Here is a 16,397-nt window from a genome sequence, read left to right on the forward strand (position 1 = left end):
ATTTGATTTTTAAAACCCATACATTTGGTACTGTTTCTAAAAATCCCCATTTTAAGATGAAGTTTAAGCCATGGGGACAGATAACTTGTCTGTAGTTAGCTGGTATCAGGTAGTTTATTTATTTGACAGAGAGACAGAGAGAGAGGGAGCACATAAGTAGGCAGAGCAGCAGGTAGAGGGAGAGGGAGGAGCAGGCTCCCTGCCCAGCGAGGAGCCCAACATGGAGCTCAATCCCAGGACTCTAGGATCATGGCCTGAGCCGAAGGCAGACATTTAACTGAGCCACCCAGGTGTCCTGGTATTGGGTAGTTTAGATTGTAATATACTAAATCTGGTTCCAGATTTAGTGGAACCACCAGGACTTGGCCCCTTCACTGGTTCTAGAGCCTAGCCCCTCACAAGGTCTGTGAAGCATGGATCTGTACTGCCCTTGCTGCTGACACACAAGCTATCCCAGAACTCTAGGCTAAGAGGTGGAAACTCTAACAAAAGAGACCTGGATCTGCAGCCTCTTAGAATATGGTCTCTGGAAGCTGCTTTATTTAGGTATAAAATGACAGACTAAGTGCAGAACTTTTAACTGGGAGGGATGGCTATTGCATTCAGAAAATACCCCAAGCAATTGAAACATCCTCTGTACTGGATTCATGCAAAGGAGTTCATACAACTTTGATAGAAAGCTAATCCCTTTTTGATTGGTCACTATGAAGTTTGGGAGTAGAAAGCTATACAGTTTGTTTTACAGAGAGATTCTGTCTAAATAAAATGCTGTTCAACAGAAATGTAATGTAAGCCATATATTTTATATTTTTGATAGCCATATTTTTAAAATAACAAGAAATAGGTAAAATTAATTTTAGCAGTATGTTTTTGACCCAATAATACATTTTATTTACCTGCTGTATCCAAATCTTATTATTTCAAAAGGTGATTTTTAAGTTTTAAAGATTATTGACCTATTTTACTTATTTTGGGACTAAGATTTTGAAATCTGGAGTATGCTTTAGACTTGGAGCTCATCAGGATGCTTGATTTTCTTTTTTTTTTCTTTTTTTTTTTTTATTATTTATTTTTTTTTTATTGGTGTTCAATTTACTAACATACAGAATAACACCCAGTGCCCGTCACCCATTCACTCCCACCCCCCGCCCTCCTCCCCTTCTACCACCCCTAGTTCGTTTCCCAGAGTTAGCAGTCTTTATGTTCTGTCTCCCTTTCTGATATTTCCCACACATTTCTTCTCCCTTCCCTTATTTTCCCTTTCACTATTATTTATATTCCCCAAATGAATGAGAACATATAATGTTTGTCCTTCTCCAATTGACTTACTTCACTCAGCATAATACCCTCCAGTTCCATCCACGTTGAAGCAAATGGTGGGTATTTGTCATTTCTAATAGCTGAGTAATATTCCATTGTATACATAAACCACATCTTCTTTATCCATTCATCTTTCGTTGGACACCGAGGCTCCTTCCACAGTTTGGCTATCGTGGCCATTGCTGCTAGAAACATCGGGGTGCAGGTGTCCCGGCGTTTCATTGCATTTGTATCTTTGGGGTAAATCCCCAACAGTGCAATTGCTGGGTCGTAGGGCAGGTATATTTTTAACTGTTTGAGGAACCTCCACACAGTTTTCCAGAGTGGCTGCACCAGTTCACATTCCCACCAACAGTGTAAGAGGGTTCCCTTTTCTCCACATCCTCTCCAACATTTGTTGTTTCCTGCCTTGTTAATTTTTCCCATTCTCACTGGTGTGAGGTGGTATCTCATTGTGGTTTTGATTTGTATTTCCCTGATGGCAAGTGATGCAGAGCATTTTCTCATGTGCATGTTGGCCATGTCTATGTCTTCTTCTGTGAGATTTCTGTTCATGTCTTTTGCCCATTTCATGATTGGATTGTTTGTTTCTTTGGTGTTGAGTTTAATAAGTTCTTTATAGATCTTGGAAACTAGCCCTTTATCTGATATGTCATTTGCAAATATCTTCTCCCATTCTGTAGGTTGTCTTTGAGTTTTGTTGACTGTATCCTTTGCTGTGCAAAAGCTTCTTATCTTGATGAAGTCCCAATAGTTCATTTTTGCTTTTGTTTCTTTTGCCTTCGTGGATGTATCTTGCAAGAAGTTACTATGGCCGAGTTCAAAAAGGGTGTTGCCTGTGTTCTTCTCTAGGATTTTGATGGAATCTTGTCTCACATTTAGATCTTTCATCCATTTTGAGTTTATCTTTGTGTATGGTGAAAGAGAGTGGTCTAGTTTCATTCTTCTGCATGTGGATGTCCAATTTTCCCAGCACCATTTATTGAAGAGACTGTCTTTCTTCCAATGGATAGTCTTTCCTCCTTTATCGAATATTAGTTGCCCATAAAGTTCAGGGTCCACTTCTGGATTCTCTATTCTGTTCCACTGATCTATGTGTCTGTTTTTGTGCCAGTACCACACTGTCTTGATGACCACAGCTTTGTAGTACAACCTGAAATCTGGCATTGTGATGCCCCCAGATATGGTTTTCTTTTTTAAAATTCCCCTGGCTATTCGGGGTCTTTTCTGATTCCACACAAATCTTAAAATAATTTGTTCTAACTCTCTGAAGAAAGTCCATGGTATTTTGATAGGGATTGCATTAAACGTGTATATTGCCCTGGGTAACATTGACATTTTCACAATATTGATTCTGCCAATCCATGAGCATGGAATATTTTTCCATCTCTTTGTGTCTTCCTCAATTTCTTTCAGAAGTGTTCTATAGTTTTGAGGGTATAGATCCTTTACATCTTTGGTTAGGTTTATTCCTAGGTATCTTATGCTTTTGGGTGCAATTGTAAATGGGATTGACTCCTTAATTTCTCTTTCTTCAGTCTCATTGTTAGTGTATAGAAATGCCACTGACTTCTGGGCATTGATTTTGTATCCTGCCACGCTACCGAATTGCTGTATGAGTTCTAGCAATCTTGGGGTGGAGACTTTTGGGTTTTGTATGTAGAGTATCATGTCATCGGCGAAGAGGGAGAGTTTGACTTCTTCTTTGCCAATTTGAATGCCTTTAATGTCTTTTTGTTGTCTGATTGCTGAGGCTAGGACTTCCAGTACTATGTTGAATAGCAGTGGTGAGAGTGGACATCCCTGTCTTGTTCCTGATCTTAGGGGAAAGGCTCCCAGTGCTTCCCCATGGAGAATGATATTTGCTGTGGGCTTTTCATAGATGGCTTTTAAGATGTCAAGGAATGTTCCCTCTATCCCTACACTCTGAAGAGTTTTGATCAGGAATGGATGCTGTATTTTGTCAAATGCTTTCTCTGCATCCAATGAGAGGATCATATGGTTCTTGGTTTTTCTCTTGCTGATATGATGAATCACATTGATTGTTTTACGGGTGTTGAACCAGCCTTGTGTCCCAGGGATAAATCCTACTTGGTCATGGTGAATAATTTTCTTAATGTACTGTTGGATCCTATTGGCCAGTATCTTGTTGAGAATTTTTGCATCCATGTTCATCAGGGATATTGGTCTGTAATTCTCCTTTTTGGCGGGGTCTTTGTCTGGCTTTGGAATTAAGGTGATGCTGGCTTCATAGAACGAATTTGGAAGTACTCCATCTCTTTCTATCTTTCCAAACAGCTTTAGGAGAATAGGTATGATTTCTTCTTTAAACGTTTGATAAAATTCTCCTGGGAAGCCATCTGGCCCTGGACTCTTGTGTCTTGGGAGGTTTTTGATGACTGCTTCAATTTCCTCCCTGGTTATTGGCCTGTTCAGGTTTTCTATTTCTTCCTGTTCCAGTTTTGGTAGTTTGTGGCTTTCCAGGAATGCGTCCATTTCTTCTAGATTGCCTAATTTATTGGCGTATAGCTGTTCATAATAGGTTTTTAAAATCGTTTGTATTTCCTTGGTGTTGGTAGTGATCTCTCCTTTCTCATTCATGATTTTATTAATTTGAGTCTTCTCTCTCTTCTTTTTAATAAGGCTGGCTAATGGTTTATCTATCTTATTAATTCTTTCAAAGAACCAACTCCTGGTTCTGTTGATCTGTTCCACAGTTCTTCTGGTCTCGATTTCGTTGAGTTCTGCTCGAATCTTTATTAGCTCCCTTCTTCTCTTGGGTGTAGGATCTATTTGCTGTTTTTTCTCTAGCTCCTTTATGTGTAAGGTTAGCTTTTGTATTTGAGTTCTTTCCAGTTTTTGAATGGATGCTTGTATTGCGATGTATTTCCCCCTTAGGACTGCTTTTGCTGCATCCCAAAGATTTTGAACGGTTGTATCTTCATTCTCGTTAGTTTCCATGAATCTTTTTAATTCTTCCTTAATTTCCTGGTTGACCCTTTTATCTTTTAGCAGGATGGTCCTTAACCTCCATGTGTTTGAGGTCCTTCCAAACTTCTTGTTGTGATTTAGTTCTAATTTCAAGGCATTATGGTCCGAGAATATGCAGGGGACAATCCCAATCTTTTGGTATCGGTTCAGACCCGATTTGTGACCCAATATGTGGTCTATTCTGGAGAAAGTTCCATGTGCGCTTGAGAAGAATGTGTATTCAGTTGAGTTTGGATGTAAAGTTCTGTAGATATCTGTGAAATCCATCTGGTCCAGTGTATCATTTAAAGCTCTCGTTTCTTTGGAGATGTTTTGCTTAGAAGACCTATCGAGTATAGAAAGAGCTAGATTGAAGTCACCAAGTATAAGTGTATTATTATCTAAGTATTTCTTCACTTTGGTTAATAATCGATTTATATATTTGGCAGCTCCCACATTTGGAGCATATATATTGAGGATTGTTAAGTCCTCTTGTTGAATAGATCCTTTAAGTATGATATAGTGTCCCTCTTCATCTCTCACTACAGTCTTTGGGGTAAATTTTAGTTTATCTGATATAAGGATGGCTACCCCTGCTTTCTTTTGAGGACCATTCGAATGGTAAATGGTTCTCCAACCTTTTATTTTCAGGCTGTAGGTGTCCTTCTGTCTAAAATGAGTCTCTTGTAGACAGCAAATAGATGGGTCCTGCTTTTTTATCCAGTCTGAAACCCTGCGCCTTTTGATGGGGTCATTAAGCCCGTTCACATTCAGAGTTACTATTGAGAGATATGAGTTTAGTGTCATCATGATATCTATTCAGTCTTTGTTTTTGTGGACTGTTCCACTGAACTTCTTCTTAAAGGGGAATTTTAAGAGGCCCCCTTAAAATTTCTTGCAGAGCTGGTTTGGAGGTCACATATTCTTTTAGTTGCTGCCTGTCTTGGAAGCTCTTTATCTCTCCTTCCATTTTGAATGAGAGCCTTGCTGGATAAAGTATTCTTGGTTGCATGTTCTTTTCATTTAGGACCCTGAATATATCCTGCCAGCCCTTTCTGGCCTGCCAGGTCTCTGTGGAGAGGTCTGCTGTTACCCTAATACTCCTCCCCATAAAAGTCAGGGATTTCTTGTCTCTTGCTGCTTTAAGGATCTTCTCCTTATCTTTGGAATTTGCAAGCTTCACAATTAAATGTCGAGGTGTTGAACGGTTTTTATTGATTTTAGGGGGGGATCTCTCTATTTCCTGGATCTGAATGCCTGTTTCCCTTCCCAGATTAGGAAAGTTTTCAGCTAGAATTTGTTCAAATACATATTCTGGCCCTCTGTCCCTTTCGGCGCCCTCGGGAAGGATGCTTGATTTTCATTGGAAATAACCTGTGTTTAGATTTCAGAGAATTTGCAACTGGCAAAGTAGATTCATATGCTCAGAATGTTCCAAACATGCTTTTTCAAAGCTTTGGAATAACTGAATTGTCACTTTTAAAATTATAATGTGATTTAATATTCCTTGGTCATTTAAAAAAAAAAAAAAAAAACCCTTGGTCATAGTTTGGAGTGCTCAGTAGCCTACATGTGGCCAGTGCAAGTCTAAATAGAGTAATCAGGAGGAAATATCTCTTAACCTTCTTCAACACTTTGCTAGATGAGGAATTGATGTCTGTCTTACTCTTTAAACCCCACCCCTTACTTCAGTCTTGAAAATCATGCTTTTTGTAGTCTCTTTTATTTTATTTATTTACTTACTTATTTATTTATTTGGGAGAGAAAGAGAGTGAGCATAAGTAGGGAGAGTAGTGGGTTGGGGAGAGAAGCAGGTTTCCTCCTCAACAGGGAGCCTGACATGGGGCTTGATCCCATGACTCTGATATCACCACCCAAGCCAAAGGCAGATGTTTAACCAACTGAGTCACCCAGGCACCCCTACTGTCTCTCTTATTTTTAATCTGTTGCCTGAAGAGCCCATCTTCTTAATCCCACCATGCGATATGATGTTGGACCCTTTATGGGAGGACACTGAACACCCCAGTTCAGGCCACGTGAGCTAGCCTGGGATTTCCTAGTTGCCAAACTTGTTTGAAGACCCAACATGCAGTTAAATTCACATATAAACTGTGAATTTGGGCCTTTTTTAAAATCCAAGAGAACGTATCAATTTGTAACGTCAAATCACAAGAAACTAAAGTAGTGATCTTTTCTTCTTGTAAACTTGTGGTGTATTAATTGTTCTCATGTTTCCTGGGGTGTGTGGTAATGTTAGGAGATGTTTAAAGTCCCTGAAAAGATAAGGCAACTCTCTTGTAGTTAATGCATGGGGGAAAGTGTGTAAAGGGGATTCGTGTTCTCGTGAAAATAAACCTATTATGGGGGGCCAAGGTGGCTCAGTCGTTTAAGCAGCTGACTCTTGACTTCAGCTCAGGTCATGATCTCAGGGCCCGGGGATCAAGCCCTGTGTTGGGCTCCACACTCAGCGAGAAGTCAGCTTGAGGATTCTTTTTCTTCCTCTCTGTCTGTCCCTCCCCTGGTGCATGTGTGTGCACACACTCTTTCTCCTATAATCTTTAGAAAAAAAACAAAAAGAAGGGACACCTGGGTGGCTCAGCATTTGAGTGTCTGCCTTCTGCTCAGGTCATGGTCCCAGGGTCCTGGATCAAGTCCCACATCAGGCTCCCTGTAGGGAGCCTGCTTCTCCCTCTGCCTATGTCTCTGCCCCTGTCTGTGTGTCTCTCATGAATAAATAAATAAAATCCTTTTAAAAAAAAAAGAAAAATATATTATGAAGCAGAATAGAAAATTTATATCAATTTTAAGATAAAACATAAGTGTTTCAAAGAGTTTCCGTACCTGTGAGTTTTTCTCCTACCCCAGCCACTCCCCAAACTACTAGGGATATGAATTTATGGGCCTCTTTTATTAGAGGTACTTTGGTAGAAAAGCTTAGAACTGCACTGATTTATAATAAATTCGATTTAAATGTAATTTAACTATATCCCTCAAAGAGTTAGTAATTCAGATACTTTTTATCATGGAAAATCTCATTTCAAACTTTCTCCCCTGAGAACATTCACATTTATTTATTGACATCTATCTGGTGCCTGTAATGAGGAAAGTGCAAAAGTTGTTTCCTCAAAGGAGCTTCTTGCTGTAATCGGGTAGAAAAGTGTAGGGTCAGTACAGGTTAAAGAAGTTACAGGGAACATTTAACTGAGAAAATGGGGTTTGGCGTGTTTTAAAGCACAGATGGATGAAATTCGGTGGGAGAAAGAGAACTAATTCTGGGAGTGGCCAGCATTATACAGAAGTTTAGACACAGGAAGGAAGGTGGAAGGTATAGTGAAAAGGCTGCTGTTGTAGATGGGGTTACCAGGCAGCAGAGGCCCTTGGAATGCTAGGCCATCTAGTAGCATGGTATAAATAGAGTTTTAAGGAAATACACCCAGTGTCACCATGTAAGATCTTTTGTATGCAAAAAGGCAAATTTGGAGCTTATTGTTGTTCATTTATTTTTTGCCAGTTTTTTTACAGCCTTTATTGTATATGTGCTAGGCATTATTCTAGGTCCTGGGATGCAGCAGGTGAACAAAGAGAAAAATCCCTGTGGTAGATGTAAAGAAGAGGTCCTGAAATAGTGGGTGTTATTTCCCTGAATACTGAAAAGTTTGTAACAGGAAAAACTGACTATTTCAAACTAATTCCAGAGGTCAGTTAACTTTGAACAGTAGACAGAGCCAAGAACTCAGAAATTAATCACTAACTCTGTACTATGCCCATACCTGATGAGAGAATCCTCCAGTTTCTTCATTTTATTAGGTATCATTACACTGAGCTTAATTGTCTGGTCCCGGTTGATAGAGCAGATTAAAAACAACAAATCAAAAAGATGAGGAACTATTCAGTGGCAAGGATATGCTGAAAACATCAATAAGTGATTACTGATAAGAGAAATGCAGAAAAACTCTTCACGTCAATGATACAAAGCCAATCAATAAGCATAGCAGTCTGGGGTCATTTAGTTTGGGAGCAAAGGACCAGATATACTTCATTCACACCTCAGGGCCTCACTCTGTAAAAACTCAGTGTAAAATTTTTTTCAACATTTTTTAGCAACCAGTGAATTAGGAGATCTAGGCATTGATCTTCAGAGAAGGCAGATATCACAAAAAGAGACAAACGTGTCTCATAATGGAAGGACACAACCCCACTTATGAATTAGTCTTGTTCCCTACCTCCCCCAGCATGCTGAACCTGAGTCTAACCAAACTTCTTGGAGAAGCCAGTTTACAGGAAATACAAAAGACAGAAGAACATGCCTGTATTCAGCAAAATTCAGATACCCCACAACAAACAGCCCAATTTCCTCAACACATAAATGCAAGAAGTAAAAGGGAAAGTGAAAGAAGTGGAGAAGAATTAACAGAATAAAAAAAAATTAAGATATGATTAATTGAAATATGTGGGTCTTATTTGGATCCATTTTAGATAAAAAGACTTAAAATTTTAGGACCTCTTCAACAACTGAAAATTGGAACATTGACTCACTATCTGACAAAATTGAAGAATTACTGTTAATTTTAAAACTAGTATAATAATAGGTGGTTATAATAATAACCTGAGTCTTCAGGTGTTAAACTGTGGTCAGTAACTACATTTAGAAAGGTAGAAATGTATGTTTCTCCTCTCAGAAAGATTTTCATATTCAGAGGTTAAAATATAATGAATGTTGAAAGGAGGTAGTATGATATAGTGCAGAAAGCACTTGGAACCAGACCAGATTGTTAAACCTCTCAGATCTTAAATTTCCTTTTTCTGCAGTGGATGGTTGCTTGACATCTACTTAAAATCCCATAAGTAAAGTATCTGGTGTAGGCTGGGACTGTGGTGTGTGCATATGAAATGTGCATGCCCTTCTCTTCTTGATTAAAAATAAATAAATATGCAAGCTTCAGCTAGGAAGAAAAAATCCAAGTGGGTCAAGTGGTAGACATTTCTTTTAGAAAGACTCTTCTAGGCCTAATCAGCATCCTTATTGTCCAGTGTAGCTGACCTTTTTTAAGAAAAAAATCTGAATATGTTACTCCCGCTGCTCAAAGCCATTTTGGAGAGGTTCAGACACTCTAGCGTACAGTCTACTGCATAAGGTCCTTTGGGTCTGGCCTTCCCACTCTGAGCCTCCACTGGGGCCTCTGCCAATTCTCCTCCCCACCCCTACCCCTGGAGCTGTGTGGAACTACTTACAGTTCCCAGAACATACTGTGCTCTGCCCCTCTTCTCTGCACATGCTGCTGCTCTCCAAGCAGGAATGCCTCGTCTTACACACCTCTGCCCCTCCTTCAGCAGATGAATTCCTGCTTTTCTTTGGGAGGGCTCCCCTGACCTCCCAGGTCTAGGTAAATTGCCTTTCCAAAGTGTTTCCAGTAGCGCTCCACACCTCCCACAAGAGCACTCCGACTTCTGTATGTAGCCCTGCTAGACTTGGAGCTTCTGGAGGGCTGAGCCTCTGACAGTTCATCCTCGATCCTCAGCATGAGCACAGTGCCTGACACATAGGAGGTGCTCAGGGAGCATCAGTGAGTGAATATTATTAGAATTCCAGAGCCCCCCAGAGAGGGAATGATGGGCACACATTTATTTCTTCTGCCACTGATCTTTCCTGTCCTTTGCCCAGGTCTGCTTTCTGAGTAAGCTCTCCAAGCTGGCAGTGTGATCCAGCTCCGAGAAGGGGAAAATTTCCCTCTACCATTCTGATGCTGAAGCCCCCTCCTCTAAATTTGGGGTTGGAATTGTTTATTGCCATTTCCATGGTGGTTCAGAAATTCAAACATCATCACCTTCTCACTTTTTTCCATTGAGACTTCTGTTCAGATGTCTCCGGAACAGTCTCATGTATCAACTTGAAATTGGCTTTCAGTGTCGAGATCTGCTACTTTATCTAATGTCTTCTATGCCAGCAAATGCTACAAAGCCCAGCTTAATTGGGGTCTCTTCAGCTGTGTGACACTTGCGGGTCGTACCTTTTTGCAAGCCCCTCAAGAGTTTAAAAATGTTCCTTCAAAAGGAATAATGTGGTACTATCTTAGAGCACTCTGCTGGCCATCTGCAAGTTCAGATTCCAGTCCAGGCTCTCTATATCAGGCTTTGGGCAAATCACTTTACTTCTCAGAGTCTGTTTCCTGGAGAAGTGAAGATTTCTTACCAGCCATTCAAATGGAAGTTCAAGGCTATGCCATCCATCAGTAAAACAGAACATCTTCCTAGTCTTAAATAGTACTCCCAAGATTTGGGGGACAGGATATCTTTTTGTGTTAAAATGAACTCTGATATTCCTCAGGAGAATGCAAAATCAAGATGACTTTTTAAAATGAAACTCAAGATTTTATTGGCAGAGTTTGAGGAACACTGAATTCACCATGTTCTCTTCCGGTGCTTTCTGTAATTGCTTCAGCCTCTGAGCTTCTGTCTGTGGGATAACTCTCTGCAGTGGAACATCCAATCCTGAGCACTGCTGAGTACATGAGGCATGGCTATGATTGTAAGGAATGTATTATTTCTAAGGTGATACCGTATTGCATATGAGGCTAACACAACTGTGTCCAAGCAGGAGCCCTTCTGAATCTGCTTTTACAAATAGCAAGAACCATTTATAATTAACACATCTTAAGTATCTATATATAGCAAACTGAAGTTCTAGAAAGGCTTCTTATGAGGCAAAAATATTTTTTCTTCTGAGCTGCAGGCAGGCCTTATTATCAGGAGTTTGGAATCTGTGGCATCTAAATCCATGAGCTTTTAACCTTGTAGAAAACCTTGAAGTTAGATTAACCCAAAGCAAGACCTTTCATTTGAAAAAAACATCCCAGGGCATCATCCTCCTCATCTTCTGCAAGGGTTCTATTTCTAATGATGCAAAACTGATTTTAGCATCTGTATCATTTACCTCTCTACTGATGAATCATTGATAATTATATGTTAGGGTTTCAGTTCTTTCCCTCATAGCTCATTCTAGAGGCTTCTAATTATCATTGGGTTTTCAATATATGTTTGTCTAAAGTTCTAGCAGTTAATAAATAGATCTGTAGAAAGCCAGGGTGTTTAAGGGGCAAGTGGATAGTTGGTGCTCCTACTGGCACCCCCTGGTAAGCATTTTCCTCTCATTTGAAAGAAGACTACAGCTGGTTCTTGAGAAAGGATAACAATTTGAAGTGAAATTAGCAAGAGAAGGAATTGCCAATTTAAAAATGGGTGTTTCTGGATCCTTATAGGATTCTTCTTTAGAAAAGCTGGAATATCTGGATTTTAACATCTTTTGCTTGATTTTTTTTTTAAACGATCAAATTAAAATTATACAGCTGTCAGCATTCAAGCCAGACAGACAGCTCACAATAGACAAGAAGAATTGCCTTTCTAATACTGGTGTAATTAGGCTTCTGTGAATTCTCCTCTCCAGTTAGAAAGTGGAGTTTTGCTTGCCACCTTTCTTGGTCATGAAGCCAACTAGATAGCCTTTTTTTTTTTTTTAATAAATTTGTGAAAACCAACCAATAGGCCATTCCATCGCATCTTCAGACAAAATAGGTAACTTTTGTCCTGGGTTTCCTGATTTTTATTCATGTATCCTATTTTCCTGAGAAATAATCCTTTTTTGAAAACCAAGGCTAAGTATCTTAAACCCTTCCAAAAACAAAACAGAACAAAAAATAGTAATGATATAGAGCTCATCAGTTTATTTGAAAGATATATACACTCTCTGATTATGATTTTTCCATTCTGGAAATTCAGAAAAAGCATTTTGTATTACTTCCCTAATACTTAGTACAATGCATAATGGACTGACTTTTAAAATAATTATATAATTTGAAAAGATGGACATTCAGTCTGTTAAAAACATCATTTCCAGCCCTCTCAAACTTCACTAAGGTCCTAGAATGTGGTCTTAGAACATGACAGAAAACTTACACAACCTTTCTGTTTCCATTTAACTTTTGTTGTTACTGTTTTAGGAAAAACATGATTTTTTTTCCTTTTTGAGATTAAAAATAACAGGTTATTACAGATGCTCGTAAGATCCTTATCTTAGTCCCAGTTTTAGCAATATTATGCAGGAAAAGTGACTGTGGCAAGCTTTCTCAAATCAATCTTGCTTAAAGGAATAGGAAAAGGAAACTATTTCCTCACAGAAAAATTGTCAGAATCATATACCAAAGGTAGAGAATGTGGACCAAAGAATAGCTCAGTCTAAAAATTTGATTTTAAAGCACTGTTGCTATTACTTAAAAATCATAATCATTTTAATATTGCAATTACAATTTTTATTTTAAAATTATGCTTTTTGGTCTGGTTACATAGGCCAACAAATAGTGATTTGTTTAATTTAAAAAAAAATCCATTGCTTTTATGTCATGCATCTTTGGATATTTTCATTATAAGCTGTGTGCACATAGACATTATATTTAAAATGGAGACTACAATTGTGTTCTTAGAAAATCTGTTCTAAAAGGTTATGCTGATTATAGTAACCCCTGCTTAGAAATAATCAGTAGGTATTTAAAGGTAGAATATTACAGTACACTTTTTTTTTTTCATGAAGTATGGTTAGTTTACCACCCATTAATGAGAGGAAAGTTTTTACTGTAAGTTTTTGGGTTTTTTAAGACTAGAAAAAATTTAATGTTCTATAAATCCTAAATGTGGTTGAATGAAAAGGTGTGCTCATGTTAAATAGAAATATATATTATTTCTTTTGGGACAGTGATAGTTCTTTTCCTCCTGAGGTATACCTTTTTCTTGGAGCAGGTGTTATTTTATTCTCATGTTGTGAGACCAAGAAGGACTGACGCTCCTCTTTTTGCCCTTTGCTTTGTCTCTTAGTGTGGCCGTCACCAGGTCCAGAGACGTGCCTTCCTTTGGACCTCCCATCCCCAAAGGGGTCACTTTCCCTAAGTCAAATGTGTTCAGGGACTTCCTTCTGGCCAAAGTGATTAATGCAGAAAATGCTGCTCATAAATCAGAAAAGTTTCGGGCCATGGCAACTCGGACACGCCAGGAATACCTGAAAGATCTGGCAGAAAAGAATGTCACCAACACCCCTATTGACCCATCTGGCAAGTTCCCATTCATCTCTCTGGCCTCCAAGAAGAAGGAGAAGTCTAAGCCATATCCAGGAGCTGAGCTCAGCAGCATGGGAGCCATTGTGTGGGCTGTCCGGGCCAAAGACTACAACAAGGCCATGGAAATAGACTGCCTGTTAGGGGTCTCCAACGAGTTCATCGTTCTCATCGAGCAGGAAACAAAGAGTGTGGTTTTCAACTGTTTCTGCAGAGACGTGATAGGGTGGACCTCAACTGACGCCAGCCTCAAAGTCTTCTATGAGCGAGGAGAATGTGTTTCGGTGGAGAGTTTAATTAATAGTGAGGATATCAAAGAGATTGTGAAAAGGTTGCAGGTGAGTCTTTTCCTTCCACTTACCCAGTTTCCCTTTCCTAAAGCTTTCAGAACAGACTTTAGAAGCAAGTTACGAAATGGGTGCTGTTTTGTCGGCTCCTCTGAAAACTCCCTTGATGGTATGAAGCAAGCGGAGTCTACGTGACACTCATTCTCCATCATTTTTCAGAAGGAAAAGTAGAACCAGTGGGAGAAGACACATTTGCTGTGCTTTTGTGTTGGAGACCATTTGCATGTGACCTGATCCCACTGCCTTGATGGCTGGTGAGGTAGCCCAGCCAGTCTGCTTTAGCTGTTGAGAGGAATTGTTCGATCGAGCATCTGCTGCCTCGAATTTTTTAAGGGCGAAGCAAGTAGCAGAATACAGCCTCTGTTGGCTGCCAGCTCCCTGTAGGTCTCTGTTAGAGGCTTCCTTGTAAGCTCACTGAAGCCATTGAGTTCTTTGGATGCAACAAGTATGTTCTTTTTGGCCTAATGAATGGGGGTTAGTGAAGGGGAAGTAACCAGACGCTCTTCAGCTGGCAGCAGGGTATTCAGAAATAACCCTGCCTGCGGTGTTTTTCCAGTTCCCTGTCCGCCACTTAACACCCTCTGGCATTAAACCATGATACCTTTTGTTTCCTTGTCCAGTTTGTGTCAAAAGGTTGTGAATCGGTGGAGATGACTCTGCGAAGGAATGGGCTAGGGCAGCTTGGCTTCCATGTCAACTATGAGGGCATCGTGGCAGATGTAGAGCCCTACGGCTACGCCTGGCAGGCGGGGCTGAGGCAGGGCAGCCGGCTGGTAGAGATCTGCAAGGTGGCCGTGGCCACCCTGAGCCACGAGCAGATGATTGATCTCCTGAGAACATCCGTCACAGTCAAGGTCGTCATCATCCCCCCTCACGATGACTGCACCCCACGGAGGTAGGTCTGAGTTGGCAGCTGTGAACCTGGGCATCCGAGGCCGGGTTTGCACACCATGTAGAACGCCTTCCACTGGGCCGGGGGGTAGTGAATCGTGCCAGGTTACATGTGGTGCTCCAAGTTCCATCTGTGGAAAGTCTGACTCGGGACTTAGCTCCCTCTTCGTTTCTTCGTTGTGGCAGCAGCAGCTGGAAAGAGTGAGTGACTTGGACCATCCCCAGGATTTACATCTGTGGGTTTCTAAACTTGCCATTACAGATAGAGAAGGCCAGTAATAGCCATCTTAAATATCTTGTGCCAGTACCTAAGAAACAGTGAGTGCTTAATATTAGGAGACACTCAGCAACACAGACTGTCAGGCTTCTTTCTTTTATGTTCCATGACACTCTTATTCCTTTTTCTTTCCAAAATTCAGAGTGCTGTTTTGACCTCTCCTCTCTGTCTGGAGCCCTGGACGTGACTTAGCAAGCATTTTCTTAACTGCATCTGTGTGTGTTAGGAATTGGCTTCACATGAGCTGGTCCTGCTCGTGATGGTTTGGCTGTTTGGTCCCCAGCCTTTTCGCCAAGGGAAGTCCAGGAGCTCCTGTCCCTCCTAGCTCCTGCCAAGCCAGCAGCACTCTTGAAAATTTAATTTCTCGGTCTCTGGGGAGGTTTCTTGATGGAACAAATTTAATCAACTGTTTCTTTTCTCCTTTGGGCATGTCCATGCTATTTTTACTAGGTATTTTGTTCCCCCCAATAAGTTAATTTGCTTTCAGCCCATTATTTTCCAAGAGTTTCTCTTAAGCTTTGGCAGTTAATTCTTAGGCCTTCTAAAGCCAAGACAACATCCTTAACCTGGTTTCTCCCCCCTAAAAACATGACTTGTCCTACACCTGAGCTCTCACAGATTCATGAACAGTCGATGGTAGATTGTGTAAATAGTTACAGTGGGTTATTTGTGTCCTTTATAAAGTAAGCAGCAATGACAATCTACATGTACTTCAGTTCATCAGACCACCTGTTGCAGACCAGATTGCGCTTGAGGTAGTGTTTCTGAACATTGCTGACTGCCTAGACAGCCCAGAGATGAGGTGCCTCTGTCAGAATATTGTGGACTCCCTTTGTCTAATAGCTTAAACACACATATCCTGCCTTAGTTAACCAGGTGTTTTCTGGTTTCCTGAAGCGCATTACCATTAATGTTTAGGCATTCTGCTGAACTGGGATTCAGGAATGACTCTGGAGGCGGGTCATATAGGTAGTTAGGTCCTTATGACACTCCCCAGCTGCTCTGCACTCATCTTCTGTCTCTTGACCTCTCCTTCACATCATCTACTTGATTGCTTCTAAATAGGCAGCTCTAAACTGGAGAATATAACCAAGCTTTGTAACTTGTCAACCTTAATTACACACAGTACAGAATAAAGACACTGGTCTAAGGACTAAAGGTCCGAGTGAGTCTATGGATAGTGTAGTGCCATCTAGTCTGCTCAGAAGCCTTTCCCCAGTCTTCTAGGCTCCCCAGCTTGTATGGGGTGGGGAGAGAAGGAATAGGTGCCCATGAGTGTTTGTGATGAATGGATGGGGCAACATTACCAACATTGAATTGTGTGTGGTTGTTCCTGGAAAGATGGGTTGGGAGGCCTGGCCCTGGATAGATAGATCTGTGGTAGGAGGTAGTTTATCTATAGCAATATACTAAGCCAGATATGTATGCTGTGTTGTGTTGGTAAAAACAACTAACATTTGCTGGAAATTTAATTTGCCAGGTCCTAGAAAAGAC

At 40.4% G+C, this 16,397-nt stretch overlaps 1 protein-coding gene across 1 annotated transcript in view; it reads left to right on the forward strand.

Annotated features, from left to right (window-relative positions):
- Window positions 1-16,397, forward strand: part of SIPA1L1 (signal induced proliferation associated 1 like 1) — a 387,762-nt gene that overhangs the window by 282,523 nt on the left and 88,842 nt on the right. The window contains exons 13-14 of the mRNA XM_049113648.1: window positions 13,153-13,726; window positions 14,356-14,630. Of these exons, the coding sequence (XP_048969605.1) occupies window positions 13,153-13,726; window positions 14,356-14,630 (849 nt within the window). The remainder of the gene's footprint in view (window positions 1-13,152; window positions 13,727-14,355; window positions 14,631-16,397) is intronic.

This window comes from Canis lupus, chromosome 8, assembly GCF_003254725.2.
Source record: "Canis lupus dingo isolate Sandy chromosome 8, ASM325472v2, whole genome shotgun sequence".
Classification (NCBI taxonomy): Eukaryota; Metazoa; Chordata; class Mammalia; order Carnivora; family Canidae; genus Canis; species Canis lupus.